The 25,785-nt window shown below is 44.7% G+C and overlaps 1 protein-coding gene across 1 annotated transcript; it reads right to left on the bottom strand.

Moving 5' to 3' along the window:
• Window positions 1–12,317: 12,317 nt before the first annotated feature.
• Window positions 12,318–13,112, bottom strand: LOC136546838 (uncharacterized). Its single transcript, XM_066538807.1, has one exon. The coding sequence runs from the start codon at window positions 13,006–13,008 to the stop codon at window positions 12,649–12,651; it is 360 nt and encodes a 119-aa protein (XP_066394904.1). The 5' UTR covers window positions 13,009–13,112; the 3' UTR covers window positions 12,318–12,648.
• Between the last annotated feature and the right edge of the window lie 12,673 nt (window positions 13,113–25,785).

The raw sequence follows: 25,785 nt of genomic DNA, 5'->3' as shown, positions 1-25,785 counted from the left end.
AGATTAGACGGTTCTGCCACAGGTGGTATCAGAGAGCAAATGAGGAAATATGGTTTCGAAAACCTTTTCTAAACTAAAATTTGACAACAAATTCCTTTCAAAAAGTTAGGACGTTTGTATGCGAAGTTATATAAGTAGCCCTATTACTATGGTTATATATCCCGGATAGCTGGCACTCTACTGACTTAGGTAGACTTAATCAAGTTTTCTGCAGGTACACTAACTCAAGCATAGTCCGATAGTATCGCCTAGTTACAGGGAGAGAACGATGTGCCAAAAATCTGAGAACAGTTGCCCTATATGTTGGCAATAGTGAAAGGACGTATAGGACGTGCATTCATAGATATCCTGTTTGTGCATTGTAGTACTCATATTGCTTGTAGATACGCCATACCTAGGTGTCACACGTGTCGTATTGTGCACGACTGGCCTGTTTATGTTCCAGAGTTAGGTCTGCACTATGGCTTCATGTTCCACGTTTGCCTATGGTTCACGCCTATCATGACCCACGTCTCTTCGTACCCCTTTTCCGCACTCTTGTTGGACCCTTGACTTGTAGTCGTACTAGTCAGTAATGGCATCGCACGTCGCTTGCCTTGAACGTGCGGAATTTGGTCGATTCAATCATAGTGATCCCGCGTAGGAACCCTGGTGAACCGGGTCAGGACCACTGAACGCTCCACCTTTATAAGAAGAGCCTGGCTTAGCCATTGGTACCACCACTCGGCGCGCTTTAGCTCGCTTAGCTTTTTCCTTTTAGCAAGCTTTTCACTCAGCCTTCCTCACCATCACCGCCAGAAATGGCAGGAGTCTAGGTTAGTAGTTACTGCCAGAATATTGAGGGATTTCCCAGAATCCTGCATGCCACCCTACAAAAGCTCGGAGTCAAAGATCGTCCCGAGTATGAGGGCTGTGAGTATGAGAAGCATGGCACCGATCGGTGTGAGGTTACCATCTACATTGGGAAGAGTAAAGAGTTCCCCGACCTCACTGAAGCCTGGAGTGTGACCGCAACTAGGTTTAGCTTCACCGACACCTACTAGATTATGGCCCACAAAGCCTTACGGTACCTCTACTAGATCTATGAGGAGCCCATTGCCCGTACCCCCATATAGTTCTTTCCACCTTTGGACAAGAATCGGCGGGCATGGAGGGCTCACATGGAGGCTTTGCAAGGGTGAGATGCGCAAGAGGACAGTCCTACCATGGTGTACTTGACCATGTACCTGCTTGCTCTGGATGAGCAGTATGATCGGTAAGCCTTGGAATTGAGGAGCTGCCTCCATCGTGCCGAGGAAGCCGAGATCTTCAACTGGATGCTCCAGGTGCAGCTCGCCGAAGCACATGCCAGCGCTATAGCTACTGAGAGCCGGGAGACTACCATGTTGGAAGCTCTGAAGGAGGCTGAAGATCGACATGTCCATCAGCTGCGGGTGGCCTATCTTATCACTAGGGCCAAGCGGAGGACGCTAGCGGTTGAAAGGCAGGATGCCCCGATCTTGGAAGGGATCCCTATCCACCCGCCAGAAAGGAGAACCGGTGATGTAGAACCACCAGCACCTCCACATTCGGAAGTGTTAGAAGAAAAACCCTTGATTCCTCTCACTCAGCCATTGCCATGAGAAGATGTAGATCAGTTGCTTGGGATGTTGTACCCATAGTAGTAGTGCTTTTCATCGCCGTCCTCTAGTATTGTACTCTTGCCGTTGATTTTGTCCGTAGTTGTTGAGATCGCCCGACCGTAGGTGAATGCTGTGTCATGAATGGGAGCCTGAATGCCTATACGTTGTACCCATATAAGACCGTTGGGAATGTGCATCTTGTTATTTCACTGTGTTTATTGTGTTCATCTACCCTCAGTTCGTTAGACGTGCTTAAAGTTTTCTAGGGTGATATTAAGTGGGTTACAAGAGAAGTTGACACCCAAATGCCAGCAGATCAGCCATGATTGGGTGTTATTGGACACTGTATCGACTAATTGTGGATGTCCTAGTAGAGCACTTGAATCTCTTAAATCAAATCTGCCGTTGGATTTGAATTCCTTGTCCCTTGTTGTGAAGGGAACCTTTGTTGTTTGAATTTTCCCTTGCAATACTCCCCTTACATTGTGGTCTATGACCCCACCGCCTTTATGGCGTGTAAATTGGTAGTAGTTGCCTGGTTAATAGCTTATGGGGCTGTGACAAAACTAGGGGCTCCCTATGGAACAGCTGCCACATGGTGACGCTGCTCGGCACGCGCTGGTATCGAGATTGTTGACCAAGTACCTTTACCAAGTTACACCGCAATACCACTTTTGCTATAAATAATTTCCTTGGAAACGTTCTGGTGTTCAAACAGAAAATCCACAATGGGTTGATGATGTAGTGTTCTCTCAAGGTAAGCAAGAGAAGGTGGTTTTGGAGGAAGAACGTATGACATGGTCTTAGTCTACAGGAAAGATGGATGTGGTCGAGTAAAGGAAAGAAAAAGAAGAGTAGTAAGGAAAGTTAGCCTCGGGTAGTAGGGAGTGGTTGTAAAGCCTAAGGGGATGTCATGTCCTAAGCCCTGTGTTTAGTTGACCGTGCTACGCATGTTGGGTTATTATGTTGCGTGTCCAACGAACGCCATCTGTGTCGGGACCTTTAGCTCCCCGTTCTCACGTGGCCGTGGCATCGTGCCGCACTCGTCGTCTTTATGCATTGTGCGTTTCACCTTTTCCCAGCATCCAGTTGGCTCTCGACTCTCATGCCTTGTCCCTCATATCGGACCCCCTTTCCCTCTCCCTCTCCTTTCTTTCTTCTTTTGGGGACACGACCGCCCGCACATCTCCCTCGTCGAGCGCACCCTCTTATCCCCCCTCCTTTATTTCCTATCCGCTTGCTTGTGCAGGGAGCACACCATGGCCGTGTTTATCCCTGTAGCATGCACCATCTGTGTATCCCATCCCTGCCACATCCGCTTCTGGTGTGTTGCTCCCCACCTCCGTTCACCGCTATAAAATACACTTGGTCCTTGTTCTTCTTCTTCATCCCATTCCCTCGCATTCGAAGTAGAGCTACAAGATCTAGTTGCCATTGTGAAGCGAGATTCACCAGTCTGAGGTGACGGTGTAGTCTGAGAAGAAGAAAGAATTTGATCTGTCGAAGAAGTTCAAGTTCCCTTTGGTTAGTTGGTCCTAGGATTCACGATGTTTTATTTCTCAGTTGACTGTTTCTGGATCTGTTGGACCTATGCCATGTTTTGGATAATCATTATCTTGTTGTTTCTCTATTGTCCTGGTCTATCTCGACTTCTGGATTAAGTCTCGGTTGTACCAGGTTGCTCTTAACCATGTATCCCTAGATCCCCATGTGGTTTAGTATTCGAAGTCATGTAATCTTTCGTGTAAGCCCTAATCTACGGAATGTAATCGCGTTTCCCCTTCTGGTTTTTGCTTCGAATCTCGGGACGAGATTCTTTTTAAGGGGGGTTGGTTGTAACACCCTGGTGTTACGAGCTTGTTTAGCACCGTGCTTTAGGCCTAAGATGAATTTTTTAAACGAGTTTCCCAAAATTTTTATTTAAAACGTACCTGAGGCGATAAATGAATCTTATGTGATTTAGTCCCGTGGACTCAAATAAACGCTCAAGATAGAAATAATTAGGAATGTCCGATAACGATTCTAGCAAATAAGTAGCGAACGGCTTGTTTAATTGGTTAAGCATGAAAAGCAACTTTTATAAATAGAATAAAAATCCATTAATAAATAGAGCGATATATATATATGAACTCAAGGGTTTATTTTGATAAGCACGAACTGACGAGAGGGAGAGCGCAACAGTTTCATTTTTTTCCCTGGCGCGGCGTGGAGTGTACTCGCCTGGCATTGCTATTGATCCCTGTCTCGTTCTCATCGTGGCCCTGTATTTCTCTGTATTGTGAAGTCTCCTCATCCATCGCCCTCCATGCTCCCCGACCTTTGCTTTTACTTCTCTCTTGATTGCTTTTGTCTGCCTCCGCTAGTCCTTGCTGCCTCCGTTATCTCCGTGGTCGGTGAGCAAAGCTCTGACCCACAAATTCCCATGTCTCTACCTCGGCCTACCTTGCTTGTCCCTGTCCTCTTGGCGTGCTCTCTGCTCTCTGCTGTGTGCCATGGCTAACCAGCAAAACTTCAAGTCCCGATGCGCCAAGGCAAGCCAAGTTGGGTCACCTCTGTGTCGGTAGCGCTGCTTCTCTCTCTCCCTTTTGTTTTCTACAGCCAAGAGGAGGCGTCTGTGCTCTAGTCCTGCCTCTCCATCCCTCTCCTTTTCCTCTAACCGCTAAGGTCGACGCTGCTGCTCGAGCGTCCTGCAGCTTCCTCGGCGCTGCCCTCCTCATCCTCTTTGTGAGCGCGCACAAAGCTCCTTGGTCCCGTGCTGGAAGTAGCAATCCCAGTTCCTGCTCGTCCTCCCTGCTGACCTGTCGCCTTCCACCCTTTTTTTCACCTCGTGTGTGCGCGTGCCCTTGTCTCCACGCGGGCCTATGGCTCCTCAGCGCGCCCAGGCAGCAGCGCTCCGCCATCGTCTGTGCTCGGCTCCCCTTGCTACCGCTACCATTATACCACGCTGCAGCGCACACCCTGCACTCTGGTGTGGCCACGCCCTCACTGCCTCTACGCGCGTAGCACGCTCGAGCACGCCGTGGCTCCTCTTGTTCCCCACGCGTCGTTGCCCCTCCTCTGGCCTACGCCGTCCTCCCACGCCATGGCTAGGTCGGATCCCTTCATGGCCCGTGCGTCCCCATGGTCGTTGCCCTATAGCACCGCCCAGGGCCAAGATCGCTGTCCACCGCCGGTCCATCGCGGGCGCGCGCTGACTCCCTTAGACTCGCGCTGGAGTCACCGCACTCCGCCATGTCTGCCTGGTGCCGGCCCTCCCCCGCGCTAGCGCACGAGCGTTGCCCCTCTGGTAGCACCCACGGCCGTTCTCGTCGCCATGGCCATCGCCGGGCCATGGAAGCCGCCGTTGCTACGCCTCTCACCACTGTCGTGTGCGTGCACGAGCACGCGCATGCCCACGGCCATGCCAGACCTCCGACTCCACAGCGTTGCCCTCCCATGCGCCGCCTCCATCGTTCGTGGCCACGCCGCCCCCACGATGGCACCGCCGCCGGTGAGCCCTCCTATGTCCGGTGGATTTCTGCCCCGGTCGTACTCTGCTTTGAGAAGGAAGGAAGGGTGAGAATCCAAGAATAGAAGTAATACAGGGTCCCTATTGCAAAATACGAGACTCACATAAATAGTACGTTAGTACCACGGATTAATTTAAGGAAAGTACAGGGGCCTTTTTGCAATTTAGTGCCGCTGTTGCTGGATTCTTCCCCGTGGGCTGCTGCCGCGTGTGCGCCTGGTGGGCCGCCGGCCGGGCGCATTGTTGGGTCGCGCATGTCCCGCGCTGGGCCGACCGCTGGTCACCGCGCCTAGGCCTGCATGCTCCCACGCTGCTGGGCCAGTTTGTTGCCGCCGGTCCTTTTCAATTCTAAGTGCTTTTTTAAATAGGTTTCTAGTTTAACTGTAAAAATTAATATAAAATTGTGTAGTTGTCTAAAAATGGTAAAACTAATTTTGTTAATCTCCTAAAATCATTATCTACCTGCTAGTATACTTTGTTCACATAGTTGGAAAATATTCTTGGAAGCTATATAATTAATTTAAGGTACTTAATAGTGTAAAATATAAACTTATAGGAATTTTCGTGGTAAATTGGTAATAGTATTGGATCTAAAATCTTTACAGTAGGTTTCTAGCCATATTAGTTGTTCACTGTAATTTTTGTAGCTCCAGAATAATTAGTTTGCTAAATAGATAAGATGTCCTATTGCGAATAAAAATTAAATTGATGGAATAGAATAAAGAAACAATCTTGGTTTATATAACTAAAATAATTGTTGGGAAATAACGACTTATCCGACAACGTGTATATGTAGCCTAGGTGCCATCGTCGTTAGAACTAGCCCGTTAGTTTGAGAGGCGTAAATCGTATTTTACGAGTCCCGATTGCAGTCGATTAATTACATCTTTGCATTGCATCGCATTGCATATCATATAGGTACGATGATGGATCAACGGATCAATTGAAGGATGATTAAGAATCCGAAGATGGTGAATGGTATTCTCTCTAGGAGATGATGCAATGGGCTTTCTATCTAGTTGATGGTGGATGATCTGAAGAAGCAGATACTAACTTTTAATATATATCTTACCCAGACAAGCTCCGGTGCATAACTCCTACTTTTCTGCAGTTTAAATTATATCTGTGCATTAAGTTTTAAGGAGTTGAATGAAACCCACTTGCATAAATATATCTTTATCCTATAAATCTTACTAGTATGACAGGATCGTGTAGATTGCTAGGCTACAGGACTCCAGTAGAAGTCGAGTGATTGCCTGTCACTCGTGAGAGATAGGAAATATATTACTGTGTTATTATCACTTGAAAAATATAAATGGTGGAAAGGAAATTGGTGACCGGGCAGGGATATGGTTTAGGTATTGGTGGGTGTAAGAGGTTGTGTCGCCGTGGACGCGGGGCATAGCTTAGTTACACTGTTTTCCTTGTCTGTGTTGATTAAGGACCGGTCGTTGCATAAGCCATCGAGGTAAGTCACAGACTTATTATCCCGAGCACATACTTGGGTATGGGCGCTTGGAAGACTTGTTGCTCTTTTGTCGTGGGTTCTGGCTCGTTTCGGACCGACTGTCAGGGTTTCTTTTTGGTGGAGGAGGTCCTTGCACCGCACTGAGTCCGGGACTCAGGTGCGGGGGCTTGGAGTCCCAGTTTGGATGGGGACCTAGGACCCTAGGATAGGAGAGTGATGGGTTGGTCCGGCTTGTGCCTTGGGTACAAACAGGGCGTGTGTTTTCAGAGTACCCAGCTGGGGGCATTGATTCGCGAATCGCCAGGCGATCCGGTACGGCTTATTTCATGCCTAGCACCGTAGTAAGAACTGAAAGATGGAAGATGGAAAGAAAAGAAAATCTGATTGCTTACCACCTGCTTGAAAGTAGTACAGGTGCTTACATAGAATGGTTAGTTAATGAACCAATGCGGCTATTAATAAAAATCGAATATAAGAACGCACACTTAGTAATGCTTTTTGTAAATGCAATAAGTCCACAAGCCAGATAGCCTTGCATATCCTTGGAGTCTTTTCTTTCTTCCTGTCGGGTAAGTCTTGCTGAGTACAATTGAGTACTCAGGGTTTTATTCGCCCTGTTGCAGGTTACAGGTGGATGCTAGAGCTGACCCTTATGTGGAGATACCTCTTGATGGGCTCAGCGATGATTCCTTTACGCTGCGATCGTAGTTGTTATTTATACATCTCACCAAATACTTTTATAAATGAAAGTTTCATAATCTGTTGCCATAGTTTATATATCAATACTTCATCATGTCATGATTAGATATTCATTTCCGCTATAATTCTAATCACATTTTTATATTCCGCTGTTTAGTTAAATTGTTCATAACTCTGATAATATGATTTCATTCCCCTGTTATATTAATAAATATTATACTCTGATGTTGTATTAAAAGTGATGTAAGAAATGGTTCAGAATGATGTAAGCTTTATTCTCTCATTTGTGATCCTGATGGCAAAAATGTGGACTTTCGGGTTCTCTCCTAGGGTGTGCCCGACGGGACCGTGTAATTTAGTGTTCTCCTTCAAGTGCTTAGTGTCTAATGAAAGACGAGCACTCCTGGGAGGCATTAGATTAGGCGGTTCTGCCACACTAACCACATAGGAGCTTGTAGAAGAATATATGTGTTTAATGCATCATAGGTCCTAAAATTTAAAAAGATGTATTTACATAGGTCTATGAGCTTTAAAAATGCATTTCTAATTCTTTAAACTTGTTGAGTGGTGCATCACAGGTCCTTGTCAGTCTTGTTTGTTCTATGCTTGATATGATATGTCAGCATGACATTTTTTTTAATTTAACCCTCCCCTCCCCTCTTCTCTCACAAATGAATCTTTGCTTCCCTTTTCTATCACGGCGAGGCCAACCCGGTGGACACCGCCACTCCCCTCTCCCCTTGCCTCGCTCGCTGCTGCTTGCATTGTTTGTGTGCCGTTGTTCCGCCCCACCAATGGTCAACACCTCATCATCCCCTGTGTGGCCGGTGTTAGGGTATCTTGCGTCCTCACGACATTGCACGAGGGGATGGAACAACACTGGTACGCACATGGCGAATGACGCTTCTCTGACCACCGACCCATCGCTGATGGTGACAAGCTCTCGATGGTGGCGCCGCTGATGGTGATAAGCTCTCACACCACACGGATGACGAGGTGTTGCCCATTGGTAGGAAGGACAGCAACACATGAGAGAAGAGGGAAACAAGGATCCATTCGTGCGACAAGAGGAAAAAGGAGGGTTAAATGTAAAAAAAATATGCCAGCTGGCATGGAATGCCGATGGACCTACGATGCAGCATCTATCAAGTTTAGGCACTCTAAAATGCATTTTTAAAGTTTATGGACCTACGTGACACACCTTTACAAAGTTTGAGGGCAGCTAGTGCATTTAACTAAAAAATATCTATGCTTGTGTTGCGTTTTGAAGGTTAGATAAAATAGTAGTGCAGCTTGCTAATCCAAGCTAGTGTTATACAAGCATGTCTTGAATGCATGAGACCACATAGAATTACTAGTGGAATCACTTTTAAGTCGTTAGTCATATTTCTTCACTCAAGAGTTAATGTCACCATATAGGCGACAGTTTATCAGTATAGTTTTGTCCACTTACCGTCAGATTATCAGGGCTTAATTTCGCCTCCAGCGTCATGGTAGATTATTTACTTTCCTGTCTTCCAGCCTACACTATAGCAGAGATAATAATATAATCTACATAATCGCAGATGCTAGTACATTTTAAGTTTAGCTCGATTGCAGAGTTTTGACATCTTTTGAAATATAATATGCTTTTTCCTCTTAGAAAATCAGATGATTCTCTGTTTATTTTATCAGTTGTTGTAAACACCGGATGTAAGTATATTCACAAACACGGAAACCGGCTAGTAATAATTTGTTCTGGTGGTCGAGTAGTCGCCATCTGAATCCCCTGAATTTCCAGCTGATCAATTAGGCTCATTTCTAATCATGAACCATATCACAACCGAAAAATGATTAGCAGCAGTTAGCGTATGCCATTGCTACCTCGCTGAATAATACAGTGTTACTCAGAAATGGTCCTCTCACCTTGTATGATTTCATTCCAAATATTGCAACTTTCAGGATGAAGCATGACAGTATATCCAAGTTCCAACTTCCAATCTAACTCCGCCTTAGTACTATTTTTCTAATAACCACCATTTCTTTTAATTTCCAGATGGTGCAGGTTTGCAGTTCTCTAAAAATGATGAGATGGGGCCAATCAATCAATGTATGCTAGAAATAAAATTGTTCGGTTCAGACTTGACACTTGAGAGCTAGGTCGAACTCTTAAGACAGACGTTTAATTAGTTGCAGTGTATCTATCCGATCAAACAATATACTACAACGCTAAGACATGAGATATATGTAGGTCAACAATTTCCAGTTGGTTGGGGATAAGGCTCCGTTCGCTTCGCTGAAAAAACAAGCCAAAACATTATTCCGACTGATTTGTTGTGAGAGAAAAATACTGTTCCGGTTAAAAAAAGAAGACGAAAAGTATGGATTATAAGAGAAGCGAACATGATGTATGCCGAGTTGGTTGGTACCCCACATCGCGGCCACCGGCTGTTTGCTTCCCATGGGGGCGGTGGCAACCAACCGAGCTCATTTTGTTAGAAATAGTAATTAGATGATTAATTAACAGTTACTATTAAAGTATGTGTTAATTGTTATGAGGCATGCTAATTAGGATCAGCAGTATCAGCACCGGTGTTGGTGACTTCGTGCACTGCATGAACATCGAACGACGTTGTCCGGGCGGCGGCGGTCTACCGAACGACTACGGCCGGTGACACCGGCGGGCTGGCCCCCGTCGCGTTACAATGCCACAGAGGCGGCCGGCGGCCAACCGTCGACTCAGCCTCGATCCGTCCACCGAGCCCCGCACTCGGCGACGGTGGCGGCAGCGTACTCCCCAATGGAACCGGCGGTGGTGCCAGCTCGTTTTCCACCTCCACGGACGGAGGCGGCACAGGTCAAGGAACAGAAGCGAGAGCTGAGTCGGCGGTGACGGACTCTGATTACGGCCGAATTTGTGGCCCAAGCCAACGTTTGCTTCCTCACTAACCTGGACCCAAATTGCATCCAAGGCTGAATAGGAAGTTGGCAGGCCCGACAACGTTCTATTGTTGTTCAATTTAATTTCAATAGCATAATTGTAAATAGCCCCTCTGGTTTGATCTAATTTCGAGCACTAGGTATACAATGTTGCAAATTCGCGGTCTGAGTTTTCATAAAATCTGTGTGTGAGAACAATGTATCACTGTGTTATGTAATACGAACCCTGATTTTATAGGAATTTGGCATGTTCAATGCGTTATAATGTTACATCTCAATAAACATGCAATATTTTGCTCTCTTTATTTTTACAGTTACTTTCTAGCAATGCCCCCGTTCGGCTTGCTGAAACTTGGCTGAATTGGCTGAAAAAACACGGGTCTGGCTGAATTGTTGTGAGAGAAAAACACGGTTCCGGCTGAAAAAACAAGCTGAATAGTGCGGATTATAAGGTAAGCCGAACGGGCCAATATTGTTATCATTTAATTCATTCTTCCAATTAAGTTTTGAACTTATACATATTTTCAATTAATATGAGCTTAATTTAGGATTGAACTCAATGAAAAATAGAATTGATTAGCTTCGCCACCGTGGTGGCGATCGAGCTTGGTCACTAAGGGCACGATTGGTTCAAAGCTAATCTTATCTAGCCTTGCTTTGACAGTCGAGCCTCGCCTTGCTGACGGTGGAGAGCCGATTTCCGCTCACGTGCTTTGGCAAGAAAAAACTCACTTGCGTAGGCCACGAGGTGACCTAGCGAGGACTCTAAACACATTTTGTTCTCTGTTACCTGGCTGGGCAAGGCGAGGCAATGCAAGCCCACATGCAGCCCGCGACATGCACGGGCTTAGGTAAGGATGGCAACGGGGATGTACCCGTCGGGTATCGCCGGAACGTTCTCTTCCTCGCTACGGAGAATTCATCCCATCCCCGTGCCCGTTAACTATCTCGGGTATAGATTCTTGTCTATCCCCGTACCCGTCGGCCATCGGTCGGGTAACAGATACCCGACGGATACTGCATACCCGATAAACAAGGACACTTGGGGTCGCAGCTTTGCAATCGGAGACGTTTCTTCTTCATCCGGGTATAAGTGTCGGAGTCTCGGAGATGCCAAGGAGAAGGAGCGAGGTTACGAGGAGGAGAAGCAAAGGTGGCAGAGAGACCGAACTGAGGAAGCGAGGGGCACGAGCGCTCGTGAGGCAGGCGTGCTTGTGCTGCTGGCGGAGATGGTGAGGAAAAATTAAACTAGGGTTCCTAGAATACACAAGCTATAAATATAACTGTTAAGATTTGGGCCAAGATACCTATATTGAGCTTCTTTGGGCTTAATACTCGCATGACAGCTCAAATAGTCGGGTTCCTCAACGGATAACGGGGACGGATAAACAGGGAACGTTTCCGTACCCGCTATACCCGTCGGGGATTGATTCTTGCCCATTTAGATGCCCACGGGTAAAGATATGGTCCCATCACTGTCCCCTAATGGATCAAATACCTGTCGGGTATCGGATGTCAGGGCCCGTTGCCATCTTTAGGCTTGGGTGACCAAACCATGACATGCGAGTGGTGGGCGCCAACAAAGGTTTTTAGCTCAACAGACTGTTTGGTCGTATTTGGTTTATAAGCCATGGCTTATCAGCCAACGAATAATATTTTTCTCTCACACTAAACTAGCCAACAATACTTTTAGCCATGGCTTATAAGCCAAATAAGAGCGAGGGACAATGGATTGAGAGATGACCATATATCACATGGGCAAACAGGGAAGAAAGTGAGTGTCGGAAGAAATAAATTTACCGTTTTCAATATCAGTTACTCCCTCTATTTCAAATTATAAGTCATTCCAACTTTCTTGTAGAGCCAACGCATCTCAGGTTTGACCAAAATTATAGAGAGAATTACACAAATTTATGTCATCAAATAGGTATACTATAAAAATACATAAGTAATGAAAGAATTTAATAATACTTATTTGATAACATAAATATTATTATTTTATTATATAAATTTAATTAAACTTGAGAAGCTTTGACTCTCCAATAAAGTTGAAATGACTTATAATTTGGGACCGAGGGGTAATATATATAGATTTGTTTGACTTTAGACACAACTAGAACTACATTGTTTTAGAATGGGTATATAGTACATAGTTTTACAATTCAAAAATATGTTGACCAATGGAACTAACTACATACAAATAATCAACAATTATCTACAACATATAATTAAACTACGAACCAATGCTGATCTAGTCTCCCACCCTACATAGCCTATCCGTCCTCTGTTCTTAATCCCACCATCCTAGAAAAGACTACACTGTACACAAAGGCAATCACGCAAATAGCACGACCATCAACTGCACAAAACTCTGGGTAATAATAGCACGATCATCGACGAACATGCCAACGACGAGCACCATGAATTGGATCTCACTCGGGTATGGTCTGCAGCGACGGCCGCCACTGCCCCTCCTCCCTGTGCCGGAAGATGGAGCTGCTGTTGACTACGCACAGGAGCTCGGAGATGACTTCCTGGACGGGCGCACCGCCTGTGCCGCTGTGCTTGCCGCCCTCTACGCGCCGCAGCAGCTCCTCCAGCTGCTTCCTTGTGATCCTGATCTTCACCTCCGTGGTTGCCGCCGGCGGGCCCTCGCCCTTGCGCGCCTCCTCCTCCTTCCTGTCCCCCACGTCGTTGTCCTCCACCCACACGGGGTTCGTCCTGGCGTAATGCACGGCGCCGGCACTGCCGCCGCCACCGCGGCGAGGCCTCTCGAGGCAGCAGTTTCCCATCGATCGATCTCCTTTGGTGGGCACGGAAACTAAATACGGATCAGCTGCTGGAGGCGAAGGACGAGCGAGTTTCGTTAGTGTGCGGTCTGGGCAAAAGGATTGGTGCGTGGAAGAAACCGCAGATCGTTTGCGAGGGCGGCCGGGGTGGAGTAGTTATAGGCAGGCGGAGACGGAGACGGAGGAGGCAGGAACGAGACGACGACGAGACAGGGGAGGGGGGGTGAGCGGCAGCAGATGCGCGTCCGGGACACGTGGATGGCCGTGATCGGGTCGCGGATGACGGGCCGACCACGTCGCCGCGCTGGCGCGTCGTTGGGTGTTAGATGGGTTGGGTCGGGCTCTGGCGGTGGCGGTGGCGCAAAGTGTGAAATGGGGGAGAAAGGGAATCGTGTTTAAAAGCAAGCAAAGTGGGACCTTGTATTTGCTCAAAAAAAAAAAAAAAAAACAAAGTGGGACCTTGTAAACGTGGCTCCCGTTGGCGACGACCAGGCTTTGTTTTTGCAGTAGTTTTTTCTTCAGTTGGTTTTGAAGCAAGTTTTACAGCAACAGTACAATATACTTTACTCGATGATGACAGCAGACAGCCTAGGCTTACAGCCTTACATACGAATGGATCCAGACGCCAGAGTTTTGGCCCACTTTTCGCGAGGAAGTTTTGTTATGACTTATGACAATGCAAGCTCGGGCACTCTTCAGCTCCAAATATGCACACTGCGGACAACACAAGCATAAAGCATCCTCTCGGAAGAAATTGGCAGTTATCTACTACGTTAGTTCATCTGACGGTTTGTAGTTTTTAGTTTGTACAATTCTGAGCTGCTGTCATGCACGCCAGTATGCCGCTTGAGTTTCTTATATGCTGATTTCCTTGTGTTATTTTAATGAGGAGGCTAACCACATGGCAGCTTGTACGACCTGCATGATGCAGTTGATAAAATATCTATGCTTGTGTCCTGCGTTTTGAAGGTTGGCTAAAAGATTATTATTACAGCTTGCTAATAATGCTAGCTAGTGTTGTACAAACATGACTTGAAGTCTTCAATCTCACTTGCTTGATCATCATATACACGAGAGAGCAGAGAAGGAATGCTAGTTGAACCACTTTAAGTCATTACTCATTTCTTCACTCAAGAGTTAATCTGAACATACAGGCAACAGTTCATCATCGGTACAGTTTTGTCCACTTGCCGTCAGATTATCAGGGCTTATTAACTAAGCTCGAATGCAGAGTTTTAACACGATTCTCTGTTTTTTTTCCCTGTTGCAAATACCAAATCCAAGTATTTTCTCAAACACGGAAACGGGCTAGTAATAATTTGTTCTAGTGGTGGAGTAGTCGCCATCTGAATCCTCTGGATTTCCAGCTGATCATTAGGCTGACTTGTAATCATGAACCATATCACAACCGAAGAATTATTAGCAGTTAGCGTATGCCATTGCTACCTCTCTGAATAATAATACACCGTGTTACAGTACTGGTACTAAAATATTGCAACCTTCAGAACAAACCATGACGGCATATATATGTATATATATCCAAGTACGTTGCAGCTTCGAATCTAACTCCGGCTTAGTACTAAAAATTAATTTTCTAATAACCACCGATCCTTTTTAATTCCCAGATTAAAAAGATGGTGCAGGTTGCGGTGTTCTTAAAACAATCATGGGATGGTAGTGCCAACCGATGCAAGCTAAAATGGTTCAGTTCAGACTCGAGAGCTGCATCGAATTCAACTGTTAATAAGATGGACCTTTGATTAGTTTTTTTTTAGAAAGGCGGCAAGAGATTTGCCGGATTTTTATTAGACGAGCTTGGACCTTTGATTAGTTGCAGTATATCTATCCGATCAATCATGCATTATCGATTATACTCCAACCTCTAAAATGACCTGAGATCTAGGTCAACAATTCCCGGTTGGCGGTTGGTTGGGAATATATGCCGGGTTGGTCCGGCCACCTGACTGATTGGTTTCTTTGGGACCGCCCGCCTCACACCCCCACATCGCCGCCACCGGCCAGGAGTTGGCCGGTCGCGGTCGCCGCCGGCCGGCCGGCTGGCTGGCTTGCTTCCCGTGGAGGCGGAGGCAACCCAACCGAGCTCATTTGACCACCAGCGCGCTGCCTTTTCAGTGTTTGACATTGTGATGGTACTGGCGATCGATCAGTTTATTTTCTGCGTGTGAACTGTGATTGTGAAGTTGTGCTGTTGTTGGGACCTGGGACTTGGGAGGACGATTGATTCTGATTGGGACGCTGGGTCGCCGACGCCGACGTGGCAACAGAAACCAAACTTTGCATACTGCAGCTATCGCAACAAGTTCCGTCCTAATAAACGAAACTTTGCATACTGCAGCTATCGCAACAAGTTCCGTCCTAAAAAAAATGGAAATGTGTGTACATATACCATCCTAATAATTAATACAATAATGCCTGCGTTCTTGTTATGCAAACTAGCTTAGCATGCTTGAGTGCTTTACATACACCGCGTGTGCACTCTCGGTACAAGACGAGACCGGGAACTGTTTGGTGGTGAAATAAGAAGGTTCCTTCGTAGGCCCCGTTCGCTGCGAGGAAATTTGGAGGAATCTGGATAAATCTAAAGAATTTTGTGAGAGGAAAACACTGTTCCGAATAAAAAAACGAATTAAGCCGGATTTAAGGGCACGCGAACGGGGCCATAAAAAGAATGCTAAGCTAGTTTGCATAACAAGAACCCAGGCATTATTGTATTAATTATTAGGATGGTATATGTACACACATTTCCATTTTTTTTTCTTTTGTGTTGGCACAGAATGCTCGGATTCTCATTTTTTTTGCGAGATGCCCTAGAGAAAGTTGTAAGCATACTACGGATTTTTTTTTAAAAAAAAGATCATGTGCTTGTGAGTTGAGAGTAAACGGTTTTTTTTTTGATAAAAGTTGAGAGTAAACGGTTGCTGACTTGTTGGTTCTGCTGCTACAATCGTCTTGGATCGCTTAGATGAGGAAAACCCAAGTGAGGCGGCCTACAAGATGAGACGTTGGGCCTGTATGAGTGAGTAAAGTGTTTTGAGGAGAGAGACTGGCCTGGGCCTTGTGTAAGTGTGGATGGACGGACGCGTTGGAACTGGAAGAAAAGCCCAATTGGCCGCGCGCGAGCTGATCACAAGACGACGGGTCCCGGCCTGGCGAGAAATTGTCGTTGGGGCAGTTTCACATTCACTGCGACGGGCTCGCTAAAGCATGGACCGTACACTGGAAGCTTAGGCCCAATTGAGAGCGGCCCACTTTGTCTTTGCTCGATTGCGTCATTTTTAAACCAACAATTCGTTTTGGCATTGGACTTTGGGGTACATGAGCTTTGTATATGTTATAAAACATGTTTTCAGCGTATATTGGTGATTACAACTATTCTTTATTTCTCTGAATATTGGTGATTACAACATAGAGCTCCCACGTATATATAGCCATGCCAAGACCTAAGAGTTTGATAAGAGCCCACATACAAACGGACTAGGATTAGAATTCTTTCTTCTCCTTTCCTTCTAGGACAGAGTCCGTATATTTTACAACACCCCCCTTTGGTGATTACAATGATATGCACAAGTCTCATTAAAAACCCCATCCGAAAACTCAGTGGGAAAAACGGTTCTTGGAGAAAAGAATACATCACATTCGTTAATTGCATTGCATATGTTGTCTCATTAAAAATCTTTTGTCCGAAACCTTCAAGTAAAAACTTACATTGGGAAAAGATTACAATATTTAACCTTCTTGGTCATGTATTCTTCAAGATATTCTATTCTTCATGAATAGATATTGATCTTCATGATCTATGCATAAACTTTAGTGTTTTAGCAAATATGATCTACTTGATCTTTGTAATTCTAGTGGTTTATATTCAAGGTAGATTCAATAAAAATATGCTCCCCCTCATAAAGCCAAAATTTGGACTTCATTGTTCAAACCACATTTTTCATAATATATATGCTTAATTAATGGTATGCAGCACCCAATACTATATCTTTCAAAAAGTTGGCTCATAATTCTTCTATAAATTATATGGGTATAAACAAGAGCAATATGCTTCATGCATAATAACCACTTATTAGTTGTGAAAAATAAATAAAATTTATCTTTTAGGGTAATAAATCCTTTCAGAAGATTATGGGGGTAAATAAATTAATATTCAATATCTTCTAGATAGTGTATCAAACTTATACTAGAGTTTGAATACTGATAATTCTTCCTTAGTGGATTTTTAAATTATATCTTCTATAAATCTTCGAGATTTTGATTGTACCACTAAATGATAAATCCATTTTTACATTTGGCATTTAGGGGATAATTCAATTGCCAAAGTTACTATTATTCGTATACCTTCTATGGTATTTAAAGGATATCAACACTTCATTGCTAGCTTTATAATATACACTTTCTGAGTGTTTGTATGATTCCTCATTTTCTCGCTCAGGTCTACATTCACTTTAGGAATTAATGGTGTTTTTTAAGAATTGATTGGTAAATCCTTCATGGATTAAATCTTCCAAGGATATTCTCATTCTTATTGAATAACATTTCTCTTCTATGAGATATATTCTCTACTACATGAGAGATTATTATGTGATATACACAATGAGATAGTGGCATTCACCACAAAGTCATTCGATGACTCTTTTCGTTCTAGGACATACTCTTCTTGAGACTTCAATATTCATATATGAATATATATTCTACCTTAGACTTCATAATACTTAGTATGAGATTTAATTTCCATATGTTGTGATTTCTATTCTTCAAGAACTATATGGATTTTTAGAATCCACTTACTAACTGCATATTTCATATTCATTCATTTCATTTGCCAGAGATATAATAGAACATTTATTTCTTTTTAGTAGGAGATTTAACCTCAATTGCTTTCTTCACTGACCCGATATAATCGCTACAAGCAATTTTGCCATGAACTTTGTTTTCTAGATCCTGGTTCTCATAAGAGAAGCATTTCAATTATAGAGGTACCATTGTCGACAAATATTATTTTCTCCCAATATTCTCATAATATGATATTATTCTATCTCTTTGTCATTTCGCAAATAAGAGATAATTTATTGTTCTGCGTACCCAACACTATGATGCGCGCGCTTAGTGTGTTGGATTTCATCTTCATGATGATCCTCTTCATGAGGTGCTTAACCTTCTTCATGAGGTGTTCTCTTCACGAGAATGACGGAGTTTGTTCTTATTTTATTTAACAAGTATATACTAAACTAGAACCCACATGCGTCTCCGTAGATTTTAGCTTGATAGTATATAATAATTAGTTTACTACTAGTAAACATAACTTATGGTTTATAACTTTAACTTACTTCTATCATTTTTTAAAAATATCTAGCATATGCTTCGCTTCATGCTTCACAAGAGCATTAGTCAAACTATTGTTTGATTTAGTGTGTGATACTACTCATGCTTCAAGCTTTAAGAAATATTTAATATTTGGCATTTAAAATAGGCTTTCTCTCCCCCTAATGCCAATGTTAAATCTTTAAGCATACTTCAAAAGATATCCCCTATCATGGGCTTAAAATAATTCAAATTCATGTATCTCTAACTACAAGTGGAGGCCGATTCATGTATGCTATGATGGAGTTTTATGGAAAATATTCACGCATATATTTAAACACGAGGGTTATTATTCATTAAATACAGTGAGCTAGAATACATAAAGTGCACTTAAGAATGTTCAACATTCCTACAAACTCAGGGATGTTCTCCTTCTGATTTTCACATATCATAGTTTAGAAAACTATTTCATTGTCTAGCTTCTTTATTGTTTAGCCTAAAAAATCAATCCAATTACCCATACATAAAAATGGACCATATACTTCAATAGTATAGAATACGTGCAATATTCAAACTCACATGGAATTTCTTCTAGACTTTCTAATTGCCATGAATGCAAAATTCCCCAAATGTCGTTTCTTCATAAATCTCAAGTCATTATTAAGTGTTTTATCTATTAACTCAATTTCCACTATATCTCAGCCCATTCAAATGGTCACTTCTCCATTTGGCCAATTTCATATTGGCCCTTTTAGATTAACTAACTCCCCCTAATCTTAGGCTACTTGGCCCTAGACTTGCTTATGCATGCAATGCATTAAAAGCAAAATATTCCTTAGTTTAACAAGAACTATATAGACATAGCATACTAGCTAGCCAATGTAATTATGAGGGAAGTGCAAAGGTAGCTACTAGCTACAAATGTATCTGCTATACTAATATTCATGCAGGAGTGGAGATAGTTGTAGCTCGATGAGAGCACATAAAAGCTCTAGTTTGGTTTTGGTGAATTGATGAAACCCTATGTGCTAACCTAGTTTACCAAAGTGATTATGAGATAGGTGACACATTCCAAGTGGTGAAGCAAATAAAGATCATGACATGATGATAGGGATGTCATAGTGATGATCAGGTGCTTGGACTTGAAAAAAGGAAAGAGAAAAATAAAAAGCTCAAGGCAAAGCTAAAATTGATAGGAGATTTTCGTTTTGATGATCAAGACACTTAGTGAGTGTGATCATATTTAGGATCGATAGCCGTACTATTAAGAGAGGTGAAACTCATATCAAAATGCGGTTATCAAAGTGTCACTAGATGCTCTAACTCATTGCATGTGCATTTAGGATCTAGTGGAGTGCTAACACCCTTAAAAACATTTGTGAAAAATATGCTAACATATGTGCACAAGGTGATACACTTGGTGATTGGAACATTTGAGCAAGGGTAAAGAAGATAGAGTTGAAAAGAAGTTAGTCGTTCTAGTCATAGAGTGACCGGACACGTCCAAAATTGGTACCAGACGTGTCCTATAGTCAGACAGAAGTGACCAGACGTGTCCGATATTTGGACCCGAGGTGAGCAACTAAGTGAAAGTGATCGGACTTTGGTTCAGTGGAGTGACCGGACGCTGACGAGTTACTGTTCAGCATCAGGTCAAAGTGATATAGCCCGATGTAGGATTGTAGAGAGCTATCGAACGTGTTCGGTGTGAACCAACAAGTCTCGGGTTTTTAGTGCAACAATTCATCAGACGCTAGGAGCATCCGGTCTGGTGTGATCGGACGTGTTTAGTCAGCCCAGAGTATACTTGGCCATCGGGCTGGCCCGGCTCGGCATGGCCCGAGCATAGGCCAGGCATGGCCTGGAGGATGTTGGGCTGGCATGGCATGCCGTGCCTCCCGTGCCGTGCCACTACGGGCCTCGTGCCTTGCCATCAGCCCAAGCACGGGCCTGTGGGCCTAAATCCATGCCAGGCCGGCCTACTAGGCACGGCCAAATCACCAGGCCATGCCAGCCCGAGGCCTGTAGGTTCAAAACACATCAAAAAATTCATCTCAACAAGAAGTATTCAAATTTGAAGTATTTTTTCCCAGAAGAGCTTCAAACCAAAACCAAAACCATACACACAGAGAACAAGAGAAAATTAAAAGGATAACTGAGCTGTGTGCAATGCTGCCTCATTAAAAACCTTTCTAGGTAAAATTCATTCTTGTGAGAAACCCCAGAAAGGGAAAAAGAGTGCAGCACAGCTCTTATAAGTCTTAAACATGTTCAAAGGTTTACATGATACATCACAGATATAGATCATAATCAAGTCTCAGGCTCTCAGCTCACCTCTCAAGTCTCACACTCTCACTGTCTCAATCTCAACTCTCAACTCAAGAACCACCAGATGCAGAAGCCACAGATGCAGATGTGCTAGTAGAAGGAGCCCCAGAAGTAGATGCATCTTCATCAAGATAGAGATGCTCAAAGGAGTCTACTAGTTCTTAGTTGTCAACATCATGCTGTAGTCTTCTTTCACCCAGCTCCCAATCTTTTATGCAAGAAAGCATCTCCACATGTTCAGGCAATAGTCGTCGGCGCCGCTCCTCAAGTATTCTTCCTGTCAAGCTGAAACAAGATTCCAAAGACACTGTTGAAACAGGAACTGACATAATGTCTCTAGCCATGATAGAAAGTACTGGATATGTTAGCTTATGGTCACGCCACCAGAGAAGTAGATCAAAGTCATCCTCATATGTAGTGATATTGTCACTGTCCAGATAAGCAGATAGCTCACAAGCAGCAACAGAAGTAGATAAAGAAGGACTAGGAGCAGAGGCAGGGGAAGGTCCAACAACACCAGATGCTCTAGGGCCTCCAAAAATTCTTCCCCATGCATGCTTCCTCTTACCTGTGATGCTTGCAGGTTGTGTAGCCCTCCATAATAAGAACTATAGTCAAAACTAGTTTTTTGTTGTATTATGGTAAGAACATTAAATAAACCTCTCATTTTACCTCTAGGATCAAGAATGAATGCAAATGAATACAACAGAGGTGTGTCCTTCTAGTATTTTAGGTATTTAAGCTTCATAGGATAGACAATAGAAAATATATTCTGATCCTTTGAACTTTCATGCAAATGAGTTATAATATCTAGCAGATGGTGCAGAATAAGTGGACTAGTTAGATAGTAAACACCAGAAAGAGTGACTGTGGAGTCATAAAAAACTTCCAGGAATTCAAGTATTTTATCAGCAATATACCAGTGACTTGCAGTTAATAACGTTGAGCCATAGTTGGAATTAATGAACACAGAAAAAACATCCTTATATGGAAGCAGATGTTTAAGCATAAGATATGTAGCATTCCATCTAACATCCATATCCAAACCAAACTTTCTAGGTCTAACACCCTTAGCAATGCAAAAGTTCTTGAACAAAGCAATCCTTTGATTAGATGAATTCAAAAAGTTAATAGCAGTTCTGAAATCCTTAGTGTAAGGTTTGAACCTTTTTAAGCCAGATTTTACTATCAGATTAATAATATGGCAAGCACAACATTGATGCACAAGATGATACTTAACCTTTTTAGGATCTAAAGGTGTAGGTGTAGGTTCAGAACACAGATAACCAGCAAACATAGGTGTCAATGTTTCCATAGCCTTAGTATTGGAAGAAGCATTGTCAAGAGTAATAGAGAACACCTTGTCAAGCAAACCAAATTCTTCAATCACACAAGCAACTTTTTCTACAATATTCTCACCAGTATGTTTTACCTCAATCAAGCGAAGACCAATTACCTTTTTCTGCAACTCCTAGTCAGTAGTCACATAATAAGCAATAAGCAACAACACTGATATAGTCTTTCTTTGCTTTACCAGACCAAATGTCTGATGTCAGACCAACAAAAGAAGCACTAGACAACACACAGTTCTTAATTATATTATGTCGTTCATTAAAAAGTTTGCCAAGATCTCTGGTGATGGTCTGTCTAGAGACCTTAACAAACCTAGGATTATGAGCTCTAACAATGTATTCTTCCCAAGCATTAGTCTCACCAATTCCTAAAGGCAGATCAAGCTTAGCAATCAAACGACATAATTCAGATCTAGCAACTTCAGATTTATAATCCCAGTTATAAACAGAACCATCAGGATTGTATGAAAGCCTAGATTGAACCCTAGCACATTGATCAGTTTTAATCCTACATGATTTTTGGTGCCTTTTTAAGTGACCAGTGCCAGCAGCAGATCTAGCAGACAAGGTAGATTTGCACATCTTACAAACAGCCTTGGTGCAAATTCTAGAACCATTAATAACCTCATAGATCTCCTCAAAATTAGCCCACACAGGCGATTTGCACTTACTATTGTTACCTGTACCAGCAACCAAAGGAGCAGAGCCGTTGGAGTTCGCAGTCGCTGTCGCCCCTTTGCCATCGTCCATGTCCACATCGATCGGAGTAGCAGAGCCGTCCCCAAGATCGATACCGAACAACGCAGCAGCATCGACTCGAGTGTCGTCGTCATTCTCGCCCTCTAGGGCTAGGCCAACCAGCAGGAGGCCATCCTCATCGGCCATGGCCGCCTCTCCAGCCCCATTCCTCGATGGTGCGGGTGGCCGCCTTGCTCACTCTAAGCCACAGCTAGAAGATGATGCGTCAGCTATCGACCCGTGAAACAATGGAAGAAGAAGAAATCAGAAGCATACATTGGAAGAAAAAGAAGAAATTAGAACATGGTTAGGGTTAGGGTTAGGGTTAGGGTTTCACCTACGCAGCCAGAGCCTGGTGCTGGAGAAGACGACGAGAGAGAAGACGACACTTAGTCAGCAACGACGGCGGACGGCGAAGGAGGGACAAACAAAGACAACCAACTCACATAATCAACGAGATCTAGAGAGGAGATACGGAGAGGGAGAAGGGAGAGACGGAGAGGGAACAGTGAGGGGATCAGGTAGGAGGAGTAGAGAGCTGCTCGCCGGTGGTAGATGGATCGTCGAGGTCACCTCATCGGAGTCGGGGAGGACAGAGACCGTGAGACCCGAGAGAGAGGCGAGGCAAGGAAATGAGCAAGGGTTTGGGGTGTGAGAGCCGCCACGGCCATGGCGTGCGCTTATATATGAGGTGAGGGGGGGAGGCATCAAGGTCACCTCACCAGAGTCGGGGAGGACGGAGGTGAGACCATGAGGGCAAGAGCCGAGAGCGAGGCAAGGCGAGAGAGATGAGAGCGAGGCGAGAGAGACGAGAAATGAGCTAGGGTTCAGGGTGTGAGAGCCGTCGCGGCTGCGGTGTGTGGCTTATATATGAGGAGAGGGAGGAGGTGGGGCGGCTAGGCCAAGCAGCGCTCTGGGACACGGAGAGGCTGGGAGCGGGAGGGGAGGAGGCCAGGAGGGGGAGGGCCGAAGGGGGGTGGTCGGGCCGGCTGTCTTAGGCCGGGCCATGCCGTGCTGGCCCACAGGCCTGAGCAGCGGCCTAGGCACGGCCTACTCCCTCGGGCCGGGCCAGCCTGGGCCCGCATGTCATCGGGCCGTGCCGTGCTCATGTCGGGCTAAAAAAATAGGCTTCGTGCCATGCTGTCGTGCCTCAGGCTGCATGGCTAAGTATAGCCCAGAGTGGCTCTAGGAGCTCTCTAGACTCAACCTAACACTGTGTCTCCCGCGTTCGATTATTTTCTAATAGCGCGTCCGATCATGTAGTAATACTGTACGCAGAGGTAGCCATTGGGCGCAAGTGGCTAAACAATTTGAAATGGACACATGGTGGTCAAGCTGCGACCAGACGCAGCGACCAGACATGTTCGATCACCACACCAGACGCATCCGGTCCAAACGACCTGTGCGTCCGGTCGTCCCACAGTCAGCCCAATAATTGAGCCAACGACTCTATTGTTTGGGGGTGTCTATATGTTGGGTTCATAAACCCGGGGTCCCTCATGGATTGGCTTCCCAGCAAAAGCTCAGTCCAAGAGATGACATTGCGAATGACGTGCAAACTCCTGGGCCAGCCAAAATACCTAAACGACAGGCCAAAAGGGTGATCCAATCTTCGACCGGAAGGCCTCGCTAAAGAGGAACAACGCTTGCTTCCAACTCCGGCCTGCCTCTCCAACTAGAAGGCCTAGCCAAGGAGGAACAATGCTTGCTTCCGACTTTGGCCCGCCTCTCCGACTGGAAAGCCTGGCCAAACACCGCTTCCGAACTCCGACCCGCATCTTCGACCGGGGACGTATTGAACCCCTGCTTATAGCTCTTCACCGACTGGCATAGTCGGAGCCAACTAGGACCAACGGACTAGGGACGCCCACTCGGTAAGGACCGGGAAACAGATGTAGCAAGTAAGGCAGGTCACTCAAGTTAACCGCAATACCAAGGACCATACCCTGTACACCTATAGGACAGTACCGACAGGACATATCAGAAGAGTACCCTGCAACCTTCTAGGCATGTCAGAACCCAAGTAGTGTTGTGGGTGCCGACATTTGCTCTATAGTGTTGTGGGTGCCCGCAAACTCCCATACCAGACGAGCATGGTAAAACCCCTTGCATGACTCTGGGCATCAACAGTATGGCAGGCACCGACGTCTGCCATACTAGAAGAAGATGACACAACCTCCCACATGCATTTGACATTAATAGTGTTATGGGCGCCTACAATCATCTTGTACCTAATGGCATGGGCAACGAGACGTAGCATATGTACACACACACACACACTCTCTCTCTCTCTCTCTCTCTCTCTCTCTTATAAGGCCACCCCCTTCATCTATAAAAGGGGTGCACTGTCTCCCAAAGGGGAGAATCAGTCCACAACAACTCGAACAACACACACGATCCAAACGACCAAGGATCCCAATGAACAACAAATGTTCAAACACTTAGCACATAACGAAGCTCCTATCACTCTCAGCCCTTCAGACCAGAGTCCGACCAGACCTCCTGTACCCCCCATCTTTCTCACTTGCATTTGTAACCCCATGACAAACTTCAAGCACCTAGGCTCAGGAATAAAGTCACCGACCGACTTAAAATGGACATAGGGCATGTTGTCTAAACTAGTATAAACCCTATGTCATTGAGTGCTAGGCCACATCCGATCACAACGTATGACAAAACTACAAGTATTTACATGTTGGTCATTTTCTGCATCGACACTATAAATATCATTTGGATAGCTCTAGCTCACTCTCTTAGCCATTTGTATTGACATTGCAACCTTGTGAGCTTAGCCAAAGCCCCATCACTCATCTCCATCTTTGATTTATCATCTTTGTGAGATTGGGAGAGAATCCAAGTGCATTGCTTGAGTGTTTGCATCTAGAGGCACTTGGTATTCGTGTTTCGCTACGTGATTCGCTTGTTACTCTTGGTGGTCGCTGCCACCTAGACAGCTTAGAGCAATGAGGAGCATCGAGCGAAGGTTGGTGATTGTCTCCGGCTTCGATCATGGTGAGTGTGAGGGGTTCTTGACCTT

This window comes from Miscanthus floridulus, chromosome 3, assembly GCF_019320115.1.
Source record: "Miscanthus floridulus cultivar M001 chromosome 3, ASM1932011v1, whole genome shotgun sequence".
In the NCBI taxonomy this organism is placed as follows: Eukaryota; Viridiplantae; Streptophyta; class Magnoliopsida; order Poales; family Poaceae; genus Miscanthus; species Miscanthus floridulus.
This window is presented reverse-complemented; position numbering and strand designations above follow the sequence as displayed.